This window comes from Monodelphis domestica, chromosome 5, assembly GCF_027887165.1.
Source record: "Monodelphis domestica isolate mMonDom1 chromosome 5, mMonDom1.pri, whole genome shotgun sequence".
Taxonomy (NCBI): Eukaryota; Metazoa; Chordata; class Mammalia; order Didelphimorphia; family Didelphidae; genus Monodelphis; species Monodelphis domestica.
The window spans coordinates 11,555,436-11,569,926 of NC_077231.1; the positions used below are offsets into that span (position 1 = coordinate 11,555,436).

Consider the following 14,491-nt stretch of genomic DNA (forward strand, 5'->3'; position numbering starts at 1 on the left):
GGGAAGCCAGAGGTGATTTTCTGCCCTCCTATCTGCCAATCCAAGGAAATAGTCCAATCACTCTTACCCAGGGAGATCTTTCAGCTATTTGATGATAGTAATCTTCTAATCCAAGTCTTCGCTTATCCAGACCAAACTTTCATATAACCTGGCTTCAATATGGATTACTATACTAATCATCTCCCATATTATCTATCATCAGTGTCTTCAAGCACAGCACCCATAACTAGACCCAAAGTCATCAGGGGAATGAGATGGGAGAAGGACAGAGTCCAAGCAGGGCAAAGGCCCCTTGGGACTCTCACCAATGTAGTCTAGTTCTGGATACAAGGAGACCAAGCTCACACTGACCTATCTGGCCCTCCACCATTCTAAAACAAAGGGGCCCAAAATCTTCTATCATCAGGACCAGAAGGGCCTGAGAAAGGGAATCTACTGCCCTGACTGGATAGTGGAAGAAACAAAGATGCTAAGAGAGAAGTAACTGCTAAAGGCCATCCATTGAATGAATGAGTGAGACAGAACAGAAACCCAGAACCCCCACTAGTCCAGAGTACACGCTAGACCTGTGTTGGCAAACCAATGGCACATATGCCAGAGGGGGCTGCTTCCCTCCCCCTCTCCATCAAGCCTGAGGACTATTCTCAGGTCACCCACCCCACTACCCAGCAGTCCAATAGGAGTGCTTCTTCCTTCCCCTATATGGGGTAAGGGGGCAGCTGACATGCAGTCTGAGGGCAATCTAAAAGATTTGCAATCACTGCTCTAGACCCAGCCACCTGGAGCCCAGCTTTTTCTAACACTGTACAAAATGTGCTACATAAAATACATAGAACAAAAGAGGCAGCTGCTCTGAAACTCTATTTTCAATTAACTTCACAGGATTCCAGGATTCTAGAGAAACTGTTGTTAGGGAAGAGATACAAGATTCATATAAGGAAAACTTTCTGTTTGAAATGAATGAAAAGTGTGAAAACATGAACAGAGTCTTCCACAGCTGTGCTGCCCAGATTCACCAACCCACTGGCTCACAGACCAGATGGAAGAGCCAGCTCAGATTCTGTAGGCAGAGCCTTAAGGGAGAGCCCCTGGGCTGAATGTCTAGCTCTTAAGGACCAAACTGAGGGGATCCTGGGTATGCCTTCAAGAGACAAAAGGTCCTCTAAGCAGCATTTAGACTGTAGCAGGACTGAAGCCAACCTAAGAGCCTTGGACTCTAAAGATCTGGGTGCAAATACTAACTGTGAGAGACAAATGAAAGCATTCTGGCAAAGCCAACTATGACTATGAAGAACAATCCCACAGTTTTCTTCTGTGGACTAAAGGCACGCAAGTATGTAAGCAGACATGCATGTATGGATGGGTATGTGTATCTGTATAGACGTATGTGTGTGTGCATGGGAAGATGTCTTGTGGCATGTGTATGCACATGTGTGTTTAAAAACTTCCTTTCTTCACCTCCCCACCCCTCAAGAGGTCCACAGCCAGCATCTCTTGGAGTATACCCAATGAAAAGTCCCATGTTTTGATGGCTAGCTCCCAGCATGGACAATGCAATCCTTTGCCCCAAGCACATAAAGACACTCAAAAATCAGAACTTTTCTCCACAATCTCTATGAAGACCACCTGGGGTCACCAAGAGAGGCCTAGTTCTGCTCTGTGACCCTTTGCTAATGCTCCATTCATTAATTCCACCAAGTACCCAGAGAATATGCTTCAAGTAGTCAAGCATTATCTCTCCCATCTCATTTAATTAAACCCTGCTATTGCAGAATGACAGTCAGCAGCACTTCATGGGGGAATGAGTTTAAGGAGGAAGGTACAGAGTGTTTCAAAGCATCCTCCTTAAATCTGGAAAGTATCATCGGAAATGACCCCACCACACATTGTAATTTATCTACAATATTAAAGATGTTATTTCCAGACTTGGTAATTAATTGGAATCCACAGAGAAATTATTCTGACATCCTTGATAGCAAAATGATGCACCAAGGCACCAGAGAGGGTCAAAGGACTGCATGAACCCTCACTGGGCCTCTAGAATGGCCCCTCTCCCTGACCCTAATACAAAATGACTATGGCCCAGATGAGCACCCACTCCCTTCATGCACAGAGATGGCCACTGAATTTCGATTATCTGGTTTAATTCAAAGGAATGAGAGCAGCCCATGCTTGGGCAGCTCTGCATTCAATCCTTGGCTACACTGCCACAGGGTGGAGGGAGGAGCAGGGCACCATCCATTCCCTGTCATGGTGGGTAACGGAGCTGAAATGGGTGCAGTGAGGCAAACAGGGTCTTAAATGAACAGCAGACAATTGCTTGAAAAGAGTGGGCAGTGCTCAGCAAGCATACTTACCATCAATTCGGCCAACAAGTTCCTCCAACATGCGTACTTTCATTTGGATGCCAGGCTGGGCAAAGGTGTAGTTATCCTAAAATAAGAGCCCAGAAAAAAATCATCAAGATATATCCAAGCCTAAGGCACACTGTCTTTCATTCCCATTAACTGGATATGAAAACTAAGGCTGGCATTAAGTTACTGAACAGGAAGCCAAGATTAAAACTCAATCTTTAGTCTCTCAGGGGTGTCATTTATTCCCTCAAAAGCCAGAACATGAAAGGCAGAAGACGTAACTACCATGGCAATAGGTATTAATGAAAGGAAAAAGGTAAAAATGTCCTTGGACCCTATTACATCATGAGAGGGCTACAAATGTTAAAAGAAAACCAGAAACCATGACAGTCTTCAGCCAATGGAAAGACCAACATCCCTACATTGCAATGAAGGCCTCAGCTACCACTTTTAACTGCTCCATGAACAGACAAGAGCATAGAACTGGGGACAATGAAAGAGAAGGGGACCAGCCTCTGGACCCCCAGACTTAGGGGATCCTGGTGGGCAATCTGATTGGCCATGGAGGAAGAGATGCCAAATGTTTCTATTGAGACTGAATGACCCAAGAGAGCTATCAGAAGCCAGAGAAGTATAAAGCTTTCTTCAACAGACTACTTTGGCGAACCACCTCTCCACTCTACCCCAGGATAGAGTCCCAGAAAAAAGAGCAGCTTAGGGTCAAGAGGCAAGCACAAACACACTTCCCAAAGGAGGGACATCCTGGGGGAGGGGAAAATAAAATTCTTACAAAGAACCGTCCTCCAAGAATGGAGTCATTATGATCTCACCGAGATGGAGTCCAACAACAATGCTCCAAGAGGCAGGTCCTTGCCACAGAGAACATCAGAGTGAGGGGAGAGAACCTACAAATTTGAGACATCAGAGAGATGGGGAGACAAAGAACATCTGAGTCAGAGCAGGGGAAGAGAATCCAAGAATATGAAATGTCAGCATAAGAGGAAGAGAGAACATCAGAGTATATGTGGGGATGGGAGGGAGAACCCAAGAATGTGAAGTGTCAGAGGTGGGAGGAGATAATCCAAGAATGTGATATCAGGTGGGGAGGAGAACCTGAAAACATGACTTGTCAGGGAGGAAGGGAAAGAACCTGAGAATGTGAAATGTCAGCGTGAGAGGGAGGAATACGAACATCTGAGCCAGAGTGGGGAAAGAGAACCCAAGAATGCAACATGTCAGGAAAAGGAAGAGAACCTAAGAATATAACATGTCAGGAATGGGGTGAACCCAAGAACATGAAACATCAGAGCAGGGGTAGAGAATCTGAAAAGCTAGGAAGGGCCTTAGAACAAAGATGTCATTCCATAGTGTGCTGGAAGCCAATGTATGTGAAGGGACAGAAGCAGCTGAGGCTAAAAGGAAATGATGGTGCCTGATTGTGAAAGGGGTGTTGGTGTGCACCCATAACAAAGTTCATCACACACACACACACACACACACACACACACACACACACACACACACACAGGCTCTGAGTTTGCTAATTCTCCTTCTACTCCAAGAATCCCAACACCTAATCATAAGAGTGAAAGGATGGAACAGAAGCTCCTGAAGGTACCCTCTGGCTCTCCATAAAGGACCCTCTGAAGAACAAAGGGAGAGGTCTGAGGGCATCAAGTTCAATCAACTCACTTAACAAACGAGGAAACAGAGAGAGGAAGCTCGGTGGTGAATGGGAGGAATGAGAAAAATCTCAAATCCCACCTCAGACCAAGGCTAGCCAGGGACTCTATTTCCTCATCTGTATAATGAGGAATGATTTCCTTGGCCTCTCAGAACCTCATAGCCAGTTCTAAATCAATACTCCAAGGATCTCTAAGCTCTAGTTTAAAGTACCCAAGGGCTATGAAGGGTGAGAGATGAGATGGTTCTGTTTCATCAAAGAGGAAAGACTCTGAACCAATGGATGGATGTTGAACAAAGGAAATTTTCAAATAGATGGGAGGAAAAAAAATGTGCAGCCCCAAGGTAGGATAAGCAGTCTCTGAGAGACATGATTTCTTCCTCTCAGAAGGTGTCTCAGTGTGGTCATTTGATGGAAGACACTGGAGGCAAAATCCCTGTATTAGGCAGAAGTTGGAAAAGATGCTCTCCATGGTCCATCCCCTAAAAAACAATGAAGACTCCCAAAGGACTATGAAGAGGCTTGATGCAGGGGAGGATGGAGGGGATATGTGCCAGGTCTGTGGGAAGAGAGAGGGCTGAGAAAGAGTGGTTCATGGACTTCATGCTATCTCCATGCAATGCAATGTGGAGGCAACTTAAAGGAATGACTCTTCAGGGTGTTGGGTGAAGCCCCAAGGGTAATGGCAGGACAAACATGAGCTGGCATGGCTGGTGTGAAATCAGCATCAGTGGAGAGAGAACCCATATCAGTGGAATCATACACTGATGGCATTTCTGGCCAGTGAAGAGGGAGACCAGAACATCCTGTACTGAGCTCCAATTTGAGGGTTGCTTTCATTAAGGAAGAAAAACACATTTCTCCCCTCCAAGTAGATGAAATAATATGCATAAAACTCTGTAAAGCAGCTGAGGAAGGCTGAGACCCAGAGCCAAGGGGAAGAATAGGGGAGAGAGGGGGATCTCATTGAACCCCTTAGTTGTCATCTCAGGTTCAGTAAATGACAGGTGGGGGGGTTGGCTTGGTGGCTCAGAGACTAGAGAGCCAGGCCTGGAGTTGGGAAGACTTGAGTTTAAATGTAGCCTCAAGTACTTTCTGTCTGTGTGACCTTGAGCAAGTCACTTAACCCCCCATTGTTGCCTAGCCCCGTGTTGATGAACCCATGGCATGGCATGCGTACCTCCACATGCCAGAAGGGGCTGCTCAGTTCTCTGTCTCCACAGCACCTGAGGACATCTCTATCTCTCACATCACCCACCCCTCTGCCCAGAAGCACAATGTGAGCACTTCCTTCCTGTCCTGTCTGGGATAATGGAGGGAGCTCACAGGTGGCTTGAGGGTACAGTTTGGGCATGTTGTCTCCTTTTATTTATTTTATTATTTTTTTAAACCCTTACCTTCCATTAGAATCAATACCATGTATTGGTTCCAAGGCAGAAGAGTGGTGGGGCTAGGCAATGGGGATTAAGTGACTTACCCAAGGTCACAAAGCCAGGAAATGTCTAAGGCCAGATTTCAACCTAGGACCTCCTGCCTCTAGGCCTGGCCCTCAATCCACTGAGCCACCCAGCTGCCCCAGGCACACCAACTGTAAATGGTCTAGTCCTTGCCACTCTTCTGTCTTAGAACTGATACTAAGACAGAAGGTAAGAGTTTTAAAAAAGAAGAAGCAGCTGCTGGCTGCAATAGCCCTCAAAGGGACCCCAGCAACAACAGGGGAAATACTTGGCTGTCAAACAACTCAAGAGGCACACTAAAGGAATCTTGATGAATAAACCCTGGCAGCCACCCAAAAAAGGGTAGGGACTCCTAAGCCCAAGCCTGGGTTCTACACAACGTGTGCCCCAAAACCTAAATGTCAATATCTCCTTTCAATGTCCCCCTAGAAGCAACAAATGACAAGTGTGCCCCCATTTTCAGATAAGTCAGGATGTTCAGATTTCATTCTAGAAAACAGATAACCCAGGGGAAACCTATACCAGTGCCAAAGGGGAGAGAATCATCTGAGACAGCATGAGGACAAAGTGTCCCAGACTTTGGAAAGTACCATTTGTGTGTACTTCATGAAATCTCACAATTTAGACAGCCTTGGATGTGCCCTGAGGGCTCCCAGGCAAATGAAGAAATGAAAGAAACCCCCCACTGGAACATACCCCAGAAGAACTCTGCAAAGGGATTTTACTGCTTCTCCCTCCAACTTCCAATCAGAGTGGAGAGGGTGATGAGCGTACTAAGATCAGGGTAAACATGGTGAAATAATAATGAACTTAGGTGGCTCCAGGATCTCTCAGGTGTGAGGGTGCCCTCCAATGACAGAGATCACAGCCCCTGGCCCTGCTCCCATCACCCCTTTCTGTGTCTCCTGTTCAAAGCTTTTCCTAAACCCTTCCCGGGGTGGGGGTGGGATCCCTCATGTCTCTGGACATTAGGCAGGGCTCCTGGTAGCCTACAACATATTCAGCCATTATTACTTATTTCTCTTTCATAACCAGGAGACATGTCTTCTGAATGACTACAGAGTTTTATTTAGAACATCCTATGATGTGATCAATTCCAATGAATGAATACACCGAATGAATGAAGGAATGATAAAGAATTTGTACAGAGTACACTGTGTGCTAATCACAAGTGTAGAGTTCTAGGGACACAAATGCAAACAAGCAAAACAACATCTGCCCTTGGGAAGTTTCTAGTCTAAAGAGGAGCCCAGCTGGTAGGACTCTGGGTTCTAGATTCCTACTTCTACCTTTCCTAGGGTTTATTGTACAACAGACATCCCAGAGCTCCCAAGATAACCAAAGGCTTTCTCCTTTCCTTCCTCCCAATGCCTGCCAATGCCTTGCTTGATGCCACTAACTCTGGGACAAGATGATGGGGTGTGAACAACATGAGAATGATACCAGAAATGGGCAATGGCCAGAACCATTCCAGCACTATTTCCAACCTGGAAGGTGGGGCCCGGGCCTAAGGAGCTAGTAACATTAATAGCAAGCATCTCCTAACATCTTAGGTAGACAGGCCCACTCACAGCCAAACATTCCCTCTATCCTGACCAATACAGGCCAGCATCTCATAGCACATCACTAGTCATTATTGGGTCTTCTCTGAAGATGCCAACAATGATGCCAATGGTCTTTCTTTCTCTGAATGCTTTGAAATGTCTTAGATTTAGAAATGCTTTTCTAATTTTCTACAGAGCAGGGGTAACTGCATAAATACAGGCCTAGAGAACCTTGACTAGACAGTATATAATATCAGAAAAATCTGGGGAACCTGATGCATCAAGTGAGGTTGGTGAGTAGCTAATGAGTCAAAGTTGTGGCAAGGCAGTCCAGTAAGCAAACCCATTCTCATATTAATAAAGATGCAGCATCCAGAATCGGGTAAGTGATAGGCATGGCTACCATTCTGTGACCTTCTTATCAACATTTGGAGTACCTGTTCATATCGGGGTGCCAGATTTTGGGAGAAGTCTTAACAAAATATCCTGGAGGGGAAGCAGAATGCTAAGGGCATCAGGAACCATGCCCTACAAGAATCAGTTGATAGATGGTAGTGGAGATGTTTAATTTGGAGAAGAGAAAACTCTAGGAGAACAAAAGGCTTCAATTATTTGAAAAGTAACCCCGTGGTAAGAGATTGGGCATGTTTTGCTTGGCTAAAGATGGTAAAACCAGTAGCAAATACTCAGAGAGACATATTTCTTTCCTCATATCAGGAATAATGTAAGGAAAATGGTTCTAGTGTTCCAGACTGCCTAAGGAGATAGTTTCTTATCAAGGGAGAACTTCAAAGTGAGGCAGGTGGACCATATGGAGCAGCTGCAATGGGGACGCTTGTTTCATGGATAGGCTGGACTTGGGTGACAGTGGAGGCCTCCTCCAACTCTAAGATTCTCTGCTCTGTCTTATGATTCTCAACATTCCCTTCTTCTGTTATGACGTTATATTCAAAAAAACATGGTCACTTTCTCCCAAGGTTCCCATGATCCACTCCACCAACCAGTTCTTGGAATTAAATAATGTCTCTCAGCGGAAAAGAAATACAGAAAACAAATGATGACAGGCAACAGTTTCTTCCTTCTCAAAGAAGCTGTCTTGCTAAGAAATGAATCTTTGAACAGCCACAGTGATGTTGGAGTAAGCAAATATGCAAGCCGTAATTCAAGAAGTAATGGCCTGTGGACAAGCTGTGAGGAGACTTCGTTAGTGAAATGTGAACCCTGGCAAGGGGACAATGACAAGCCCCAACAAAACCTGGAAAGAAAGGCAGCATTCTCAGAGGCCCCCATCTCTAGAAACTAGATCAGAACCAGGGCTAAAGAAGAAGGATCCTGATGTAATCCTTCATCTTGAAGAGTTCAACTGCCTCCTACTGGGCTGGGTGGTGTCCACATCCTAGAGAACAGCTTAAACCAGTGACTGCTGCCAAATCTCCTGCCTGAAAGCAATTTATATTAAAGGAATAACTGAATCACCTAAAATCTCTGTTTGACTTTCATGATCTAATTTACTTCACTAAAAACAACAATAATAACAACAAAATCTTGAGATGAATCCCAGACGCATTAAAAATGACAGAGTATGGAAAAGCAATAAAAAATTTTTTCACCCATTTTTTGTGAAAATTAAACCTCTGTCTTGAAATCTCACAGTGCACTTTAAAGAAAAAATTTCCCTTCTGACCCTGAGCCTTCTGTATTGATTTGTATTGCTAACTTTCCGGTAAGCACCACCAAAGTGCCATCTATCACACATTACTGATGACCCCTTAGGAAGCAAGGGTCCCAAGAGAGCCACAAGCAGTCGATTTCCACTTACAGCAAAAGTAGCTAAAACAGGAGAAAAATGCCCACCTGGAGAAACAGAGGGAAATGTAGTAGGAAGAAGGATGATCATTAAAGGAAGTAAAAGACTGGAGGCGGGGAGAAATGACAGCAAGGATCTTGCCTCCCCCCACCTTAAAAATTAACCTTATTTTAATAAAAGTCTTAAAACGGAAATCAAATGTTCTCACTAATGAGAAAAGAAAGCCGGGTGCTTTGTCATCAGCAATATAGGCCATCACTCATGCCAGTGCTGCCTTACTGCAGCCTAAAAAGAGACAGGAATGTCCACTCCGAGCTGGACCACTTTCTTATGACCCCACACCTGGAAAGGGGGTTCTTATGGCAATCAACCACTGAGGCTGCATTAAGTGTTTGCTCATGGCAAGGAACTATGCTGGACACTGTACAGTCACAATCCAGTGGCAGCAATGAGTCATCCAGAGTGGAGGATTTTAAAGGCTGGAGGCAGGTGGGGGATGGGGGGCGAAGGTGGATTTATATAGCACCTACTATGTGCTTACATGCACACACTCTCTCTACATATGCATATGTATGTATACATATGTACATACACACAAACACACATAGACACACAAATATGTATGTATAGCACTGTGCTAAGCACTTTATTTTTTAAATCTTACTTTCTGTCTCAGTAATAATAACTCTAAGACAGAAGAGCAAGGGCTAGCCAGTGATGGTGAGCCATTTAGAGATTGAGTGCTCAAACTGCAACCCTCTGCTGCATGTGAGCCCCCACCTTACCCCAGATAGGGAAGGGAGGAAGCACTCCCACCAGGCTGCTGGGCAGAGAGGTGGGTGACGAGAGAAATATCCTCAGACTCATGTGGAGAGGGGGAAGGGAGAAGCCCCCACTGGAACACGTGCCAAAGGTTCATCAACACGGGGCTAAGCAAAAGGGGTTAGGTGACTTGTCCAGTACCACACAGCTAAGAAGTATCTGAGGGCAGATTTGCATCCAGATCCTCTGAACTCCAGGCCTGGCACTCTATCCACCATGCTAACTAGCTGCCCCTAACACTTTTTAAAAATATGATCTCATTTGAAGGAACTACAGAAGTCATCTAGTTCGACACCAAACTAAACCAGGTACAACAGACCATTATTAAAAGCCAACTAAATAAAGACATTGAGAAAATATAAAAACAAGCCCAAAAAAAACAGTCCCTACCTTTGGGGAAATGGCATTCTTCTTAAGGAGGGGGGGAAACTTATGAATAAATACAAGAGAATCTGAAGGTGAATCAGGGAGGCTTCCTATAGGAGGGGGAACATGAGCTACACAATGAAGAATGCTGAGAAAGGGGGAGCATTCTGGGAACCAAGCCCAGGAGAATTAATTGTGAGTTTGGGGAAAAATAAGTGGTCTAGACTGGCTGGACTACAGGGCAATGAAGGGGACTGATAGGAAATAATTATGAAGCAAAACAGATGCCAACCAAATCAGGTACATAAATATGACTGTATTTTACCCTGGGACAACAGGGAGTCAGTAAAGGTTTTTAAATGGGGGAGTTTGGACTGCTCTTTGGGATGGCTATTTTGGCAGCAGGACAGGGAGCAGGATGGCTCAGAACATCAGTGATGATAAATCAACAAGACATAGTCAATATCAAGATAAGATCTCTAAAATAAATACATCCCTTTGTATGAAGACTTGCAGGGACGGAGAGCTCACTACCTCCCAGGATCCCCATCTTCTTTTTCATACCTCTGATTAGCAGAAAGCTCTTCTTGTGCTGAAGCCACACTGCCTTCACTCAACCTTCACTCTCACGGGGCAGCAGAATGATAAAGCAAATCTATCTTCCCCGTGAGTCTCCAAACACTAGAAGATATTCATCACCCACCCTCTGTCTCCTCCCCTAAGTTTAAATATCTGCAGTTCCTTTACCGGGTGTCCCATGACATGGCCCCACCTTGGTTAGCCTCCCCAGAATCCTCAATATCCACACAAATCCCTAATTCCTCCATGCAGGAGAATGGCCACCTCTCTCATTCCAGAGGAATCAGCATTTCATTTATACACACTTCTCCACATTTCCATTCAGTGTCTGCCTGGCAAGGGTGGCACCAGGCACTTCTATTTTCTGTAAGTGTGGAAACAATTCTCTAAATATAGGAGAACAGATGGAGAATCAAAGATTCCATTAAGCGAATAAGATTCTAAATTCCTACTTTTGAAAACCCAGTCCCAGGGCCTTTATTTGATTTTTCTTTTCATGTATAAAAAGTGACATTCCATATCAACTTCCACGTGAGGATTTGTGATTCCAGAGTGATCCCGAGTTACTAAAACCAACACAGAAAATGGAGACAAATGATCTCAAATTAAAAGAGAGACACTGGCAATAATTTGGGTGTGGAGGCAAGAAAGAATCCCCAGGGCTCTTCACCTTCCTTCAAGAGATGGAAATACTGCGTCGGAGAGTAAATAAAATTCCCAGGGGAGCAGCACCAGCCCTGCTGTTTTGGAGGTCTCAAAGCCAGGAGGGCAGACAAAGCTCAACACTGGGCTATTTCCCCAATGGCTAGACAAAGAAATGGCCACTACCTCCCCTTCCTGCACTGGCTTTGTCCCAAAGCAGAAATCAAGAGGTTGGCCAACACTACCTCTTAGCACTCCAAAGGCTCAGAGTTACACTTTAGTCTCGAAAGCTGCTTAAAGGTCACCAGTTCAAACTCCTCAGTCTGCAAATGAGGAAAAGGGGCTAGAATAATCCAGTGATTTATCCCAAGTCACAGAGGGGCTGAGTCAGAGTCAGGATTGAAACACAACTCCTTGAGCATTCTACTGGTCCCTGGGCTTCCTGCCAGCTCTTAGGCCCAAGGTCACTGGCTTCACGCTAAGACAAAGGCCATGACCTCCACCCACCTAAACTCACCAGGCTGCAGTTCCCTGCAAGCAGGAATCATGACAGACCTGAATGTAGCCAGAGCTAAACACACCAAAAGTGCCCAATAAAAGTACTTCCTGCATGAACTGAGTTAAAAAGCACCTTAATGGCAACAAACAGCAGTCACAGGAGAACCAAGAGGTGGTCAGCATCAGTGACCTTCCTGCTAGACCCCAAGCTGACCCTTACTACCCACTTGACCTGGCTTTTCCTTTCCCACAAGGCCCAGAAAGGGACCACAGCTCTGCCAGGTTCCACAGAGACTCTGGAGCAAGTATTTATAAAGCACTTTAAGGTTTGAAAGCTCTTTACACAAGCCAGCCATCAAGATTTCAAAAACATGCGAACACACACGGGCCTTATATGAAACCAACAACAATAAACTAAGAATGGAGCTCAAGACCAGTGAGCAGCGCTGTTGCAGCTCCCCATTGGGCCATGACCCAAAGTCTCAAGGCACTGAGAAGTGTGGCTCCTGGCCACACAAGGGAGCAGGCCCGGCTAGAGTGTGTCATCATGCTGGGGAGAAGCAACAGAGGAGTATGTCCTCACAGACCCATAGGCACCTGAGGGCTCCAGACCACTCACTCCTAGGTGGGATGACAAGGAACCAGCCAACTGACCCAGAGGTCACGAGAACCTGCCAGGAGCTAAGCACAAAGGTGGCAGCCTACAGGGAATCCCAACAGATTCCACAGAACACCTACCACCACCACCCTGAATACTAACCATCTCTACTCCAACATGGACAGGGGGTCATCCAGCATCTCCCCAAGGCCTCCAGTGACAGAGAACAAGGTCACTGCTCCACCATGAGGCATATTTTACCTTCTATTTCAAAGATCTGTAATCTCCTGGGAGGTCCATCCAACAAGGCTATTGAAACAATGAGTTTTTGCTTGGGTTAGTGAAGATGTCCCAAAGATAGAGCATTGCACCTGTAGTCTGGAAGACCTGAATTCAACTGAGAAATTAAACATTTCCTAGCTGTGTAATCCAGAGCAAATCAATCTTCTTCAGTCTTTCTCAGTTTCTTGAACTATAAAATGGGGATAACACCACCTATCTCCCAGGATTGTCTTGAGGACTAAATGAGACAGTATTTGTAAAGACCTTTGTAAACCTCAAAGTGCTCAGGAGTTAAATGCTTATTGTCATTATTGCTGTCCATACTGTCAGTAAAAGGCCAAGGTATTAGCTCTGCTGTACTTGATTAAGAAATGCACTTGTTAACACAGTCTTTAAAAACAAAACTCTTCCATCTGTCTTCTTGTTTTAGCCCTCCTTCCATTTTTCATCCTTCAATATCTCTTGGAGGATGATGCTCAGTTGAGGGTCTCAACAAGGTCTCTTTAAGCTCAGCAGCTTCTCTCTGCTTGATGAGACAACACTGCTCAGGATTGTCCATCCTCTTCCTGAATTCAGTAAGATGATGTTCTCACTACTGGTTGCTCCTGCGTGGGATATTTGCTTCCCAAGGTGTTGATTGGGCTTGTTTGACCTCCCTGTTGTGGTAATACTGGTTTAGCTTCTGGACAAATTGGTCTATTCAGTTTTGGTGTTTGTTTGTTGTACATTGGATTTCCAACTGCTTGATGAAATGGTCCAGGCTTAAACAGTTCCCAATGTGCCTTTTTTTTTGCATTATTTATCTTCTTTTTTAAGACAATTTTGATAAGCCTAACTAGAAATAGAGAGGTCATTTGTGGATAATTCATGAATAAATAATAAGTTTTTCCTGCCTGTTATTTGGCATGCTGGGTTTTTACTTGGTGCTCTGCATAGTCAGCACCCACTGATTCTGTTTTCAAATAAAGTGTTCATAAGATCAAGGCCTGAGGATCCTGGGTATCTCCAACTCTATGGTCTTTCTCCTACTTTCTACTTGAACTGTGCTCTCCCAAAGATTCCCCCCATCCCCACCTACCTTTCCCAAAATTACATTAAACTCAACAAGAGTCACAATCAATATGATTTCAAGTCATAAAAAGTTTGACTTCTTCACTGTTTGTAACCGACATGGATACAGAAACTACAACTACTGTCACAGTGGTCTTTTAGGGGAGGAAGAAGAAAGGTATTTTTCATTGCTTCATAAATCATCACAAAAATTTTGTCACCAAGAGTCCAGACTACTGATGAAGTCCTTGATTAACTGGGCGGGTCCTTGGAAAGTCAATTTAGTCTCTCCATGGGGCCATATATGAATCCTTTCCTATGTGGATAAACATGACAAAGTTTATGGTACATTTCTGTAGCCTTCAAAAACTAAGGATCCTGTCCATGCCACAGTAAGACATCAAGGCATTTGTCCTGCAAGGCATATGGATTGGACCTGTGATTTCATTATTATGAGGAACTTCTAGGTGAGAAAACTCCACCTCCACCTCCCACTCCATCTTTACTGATGCAGGTCAACACTTTCCCTAACACATATAGTGTTAGAGCAATGCCTGGAGTTCTGAGAGCCTGAATGACTTAGTGGGGGTCACATGGCCAGTGGGTCCCACTCAGGCAGTCTCCGGCTTCTAGGCTACTCTCTATCAACAATGACATATTGTCTCTCATTTACTTTGATATAGAGGATAAAACTTACTAAACAATGTCAGAGATATCCAAGAGTAGAATGTTTTGCTTCATTAGGTAGTGAATTCACCATCAAAGGAGGAGTTGTTGAGATGGGATGACCTTGGCTAGGGACTCTATA

General features: G+C 44.7%; 1 protein-coding gene across 9 annotated transcripts in view; it reads right to left on the reverse strand.

Moving 5' to 3' along the window:
- Positions 1–14,491, reverse strand: part of TBC1D22A (TBC1 domain family member 22A) — a 387,661-nt gene that overhangs the window by 165,452 nt on the left and 207,718 nt on the right. For all 9 annotated transcript variants that reach the window (XM_056797602.1, XM_016425535.2, XM_007502511.2 and 6 more), the window contains exon 10: positions 2,358–2,433. In XM_056797602.1, coding sequence (XP_056653580.1) covers positions 2,358–2,433 — 76 coding nt within the window. The remainder of the gene's footprint in view (positions 1–2,357; positions 2,434–14,491) is intronic.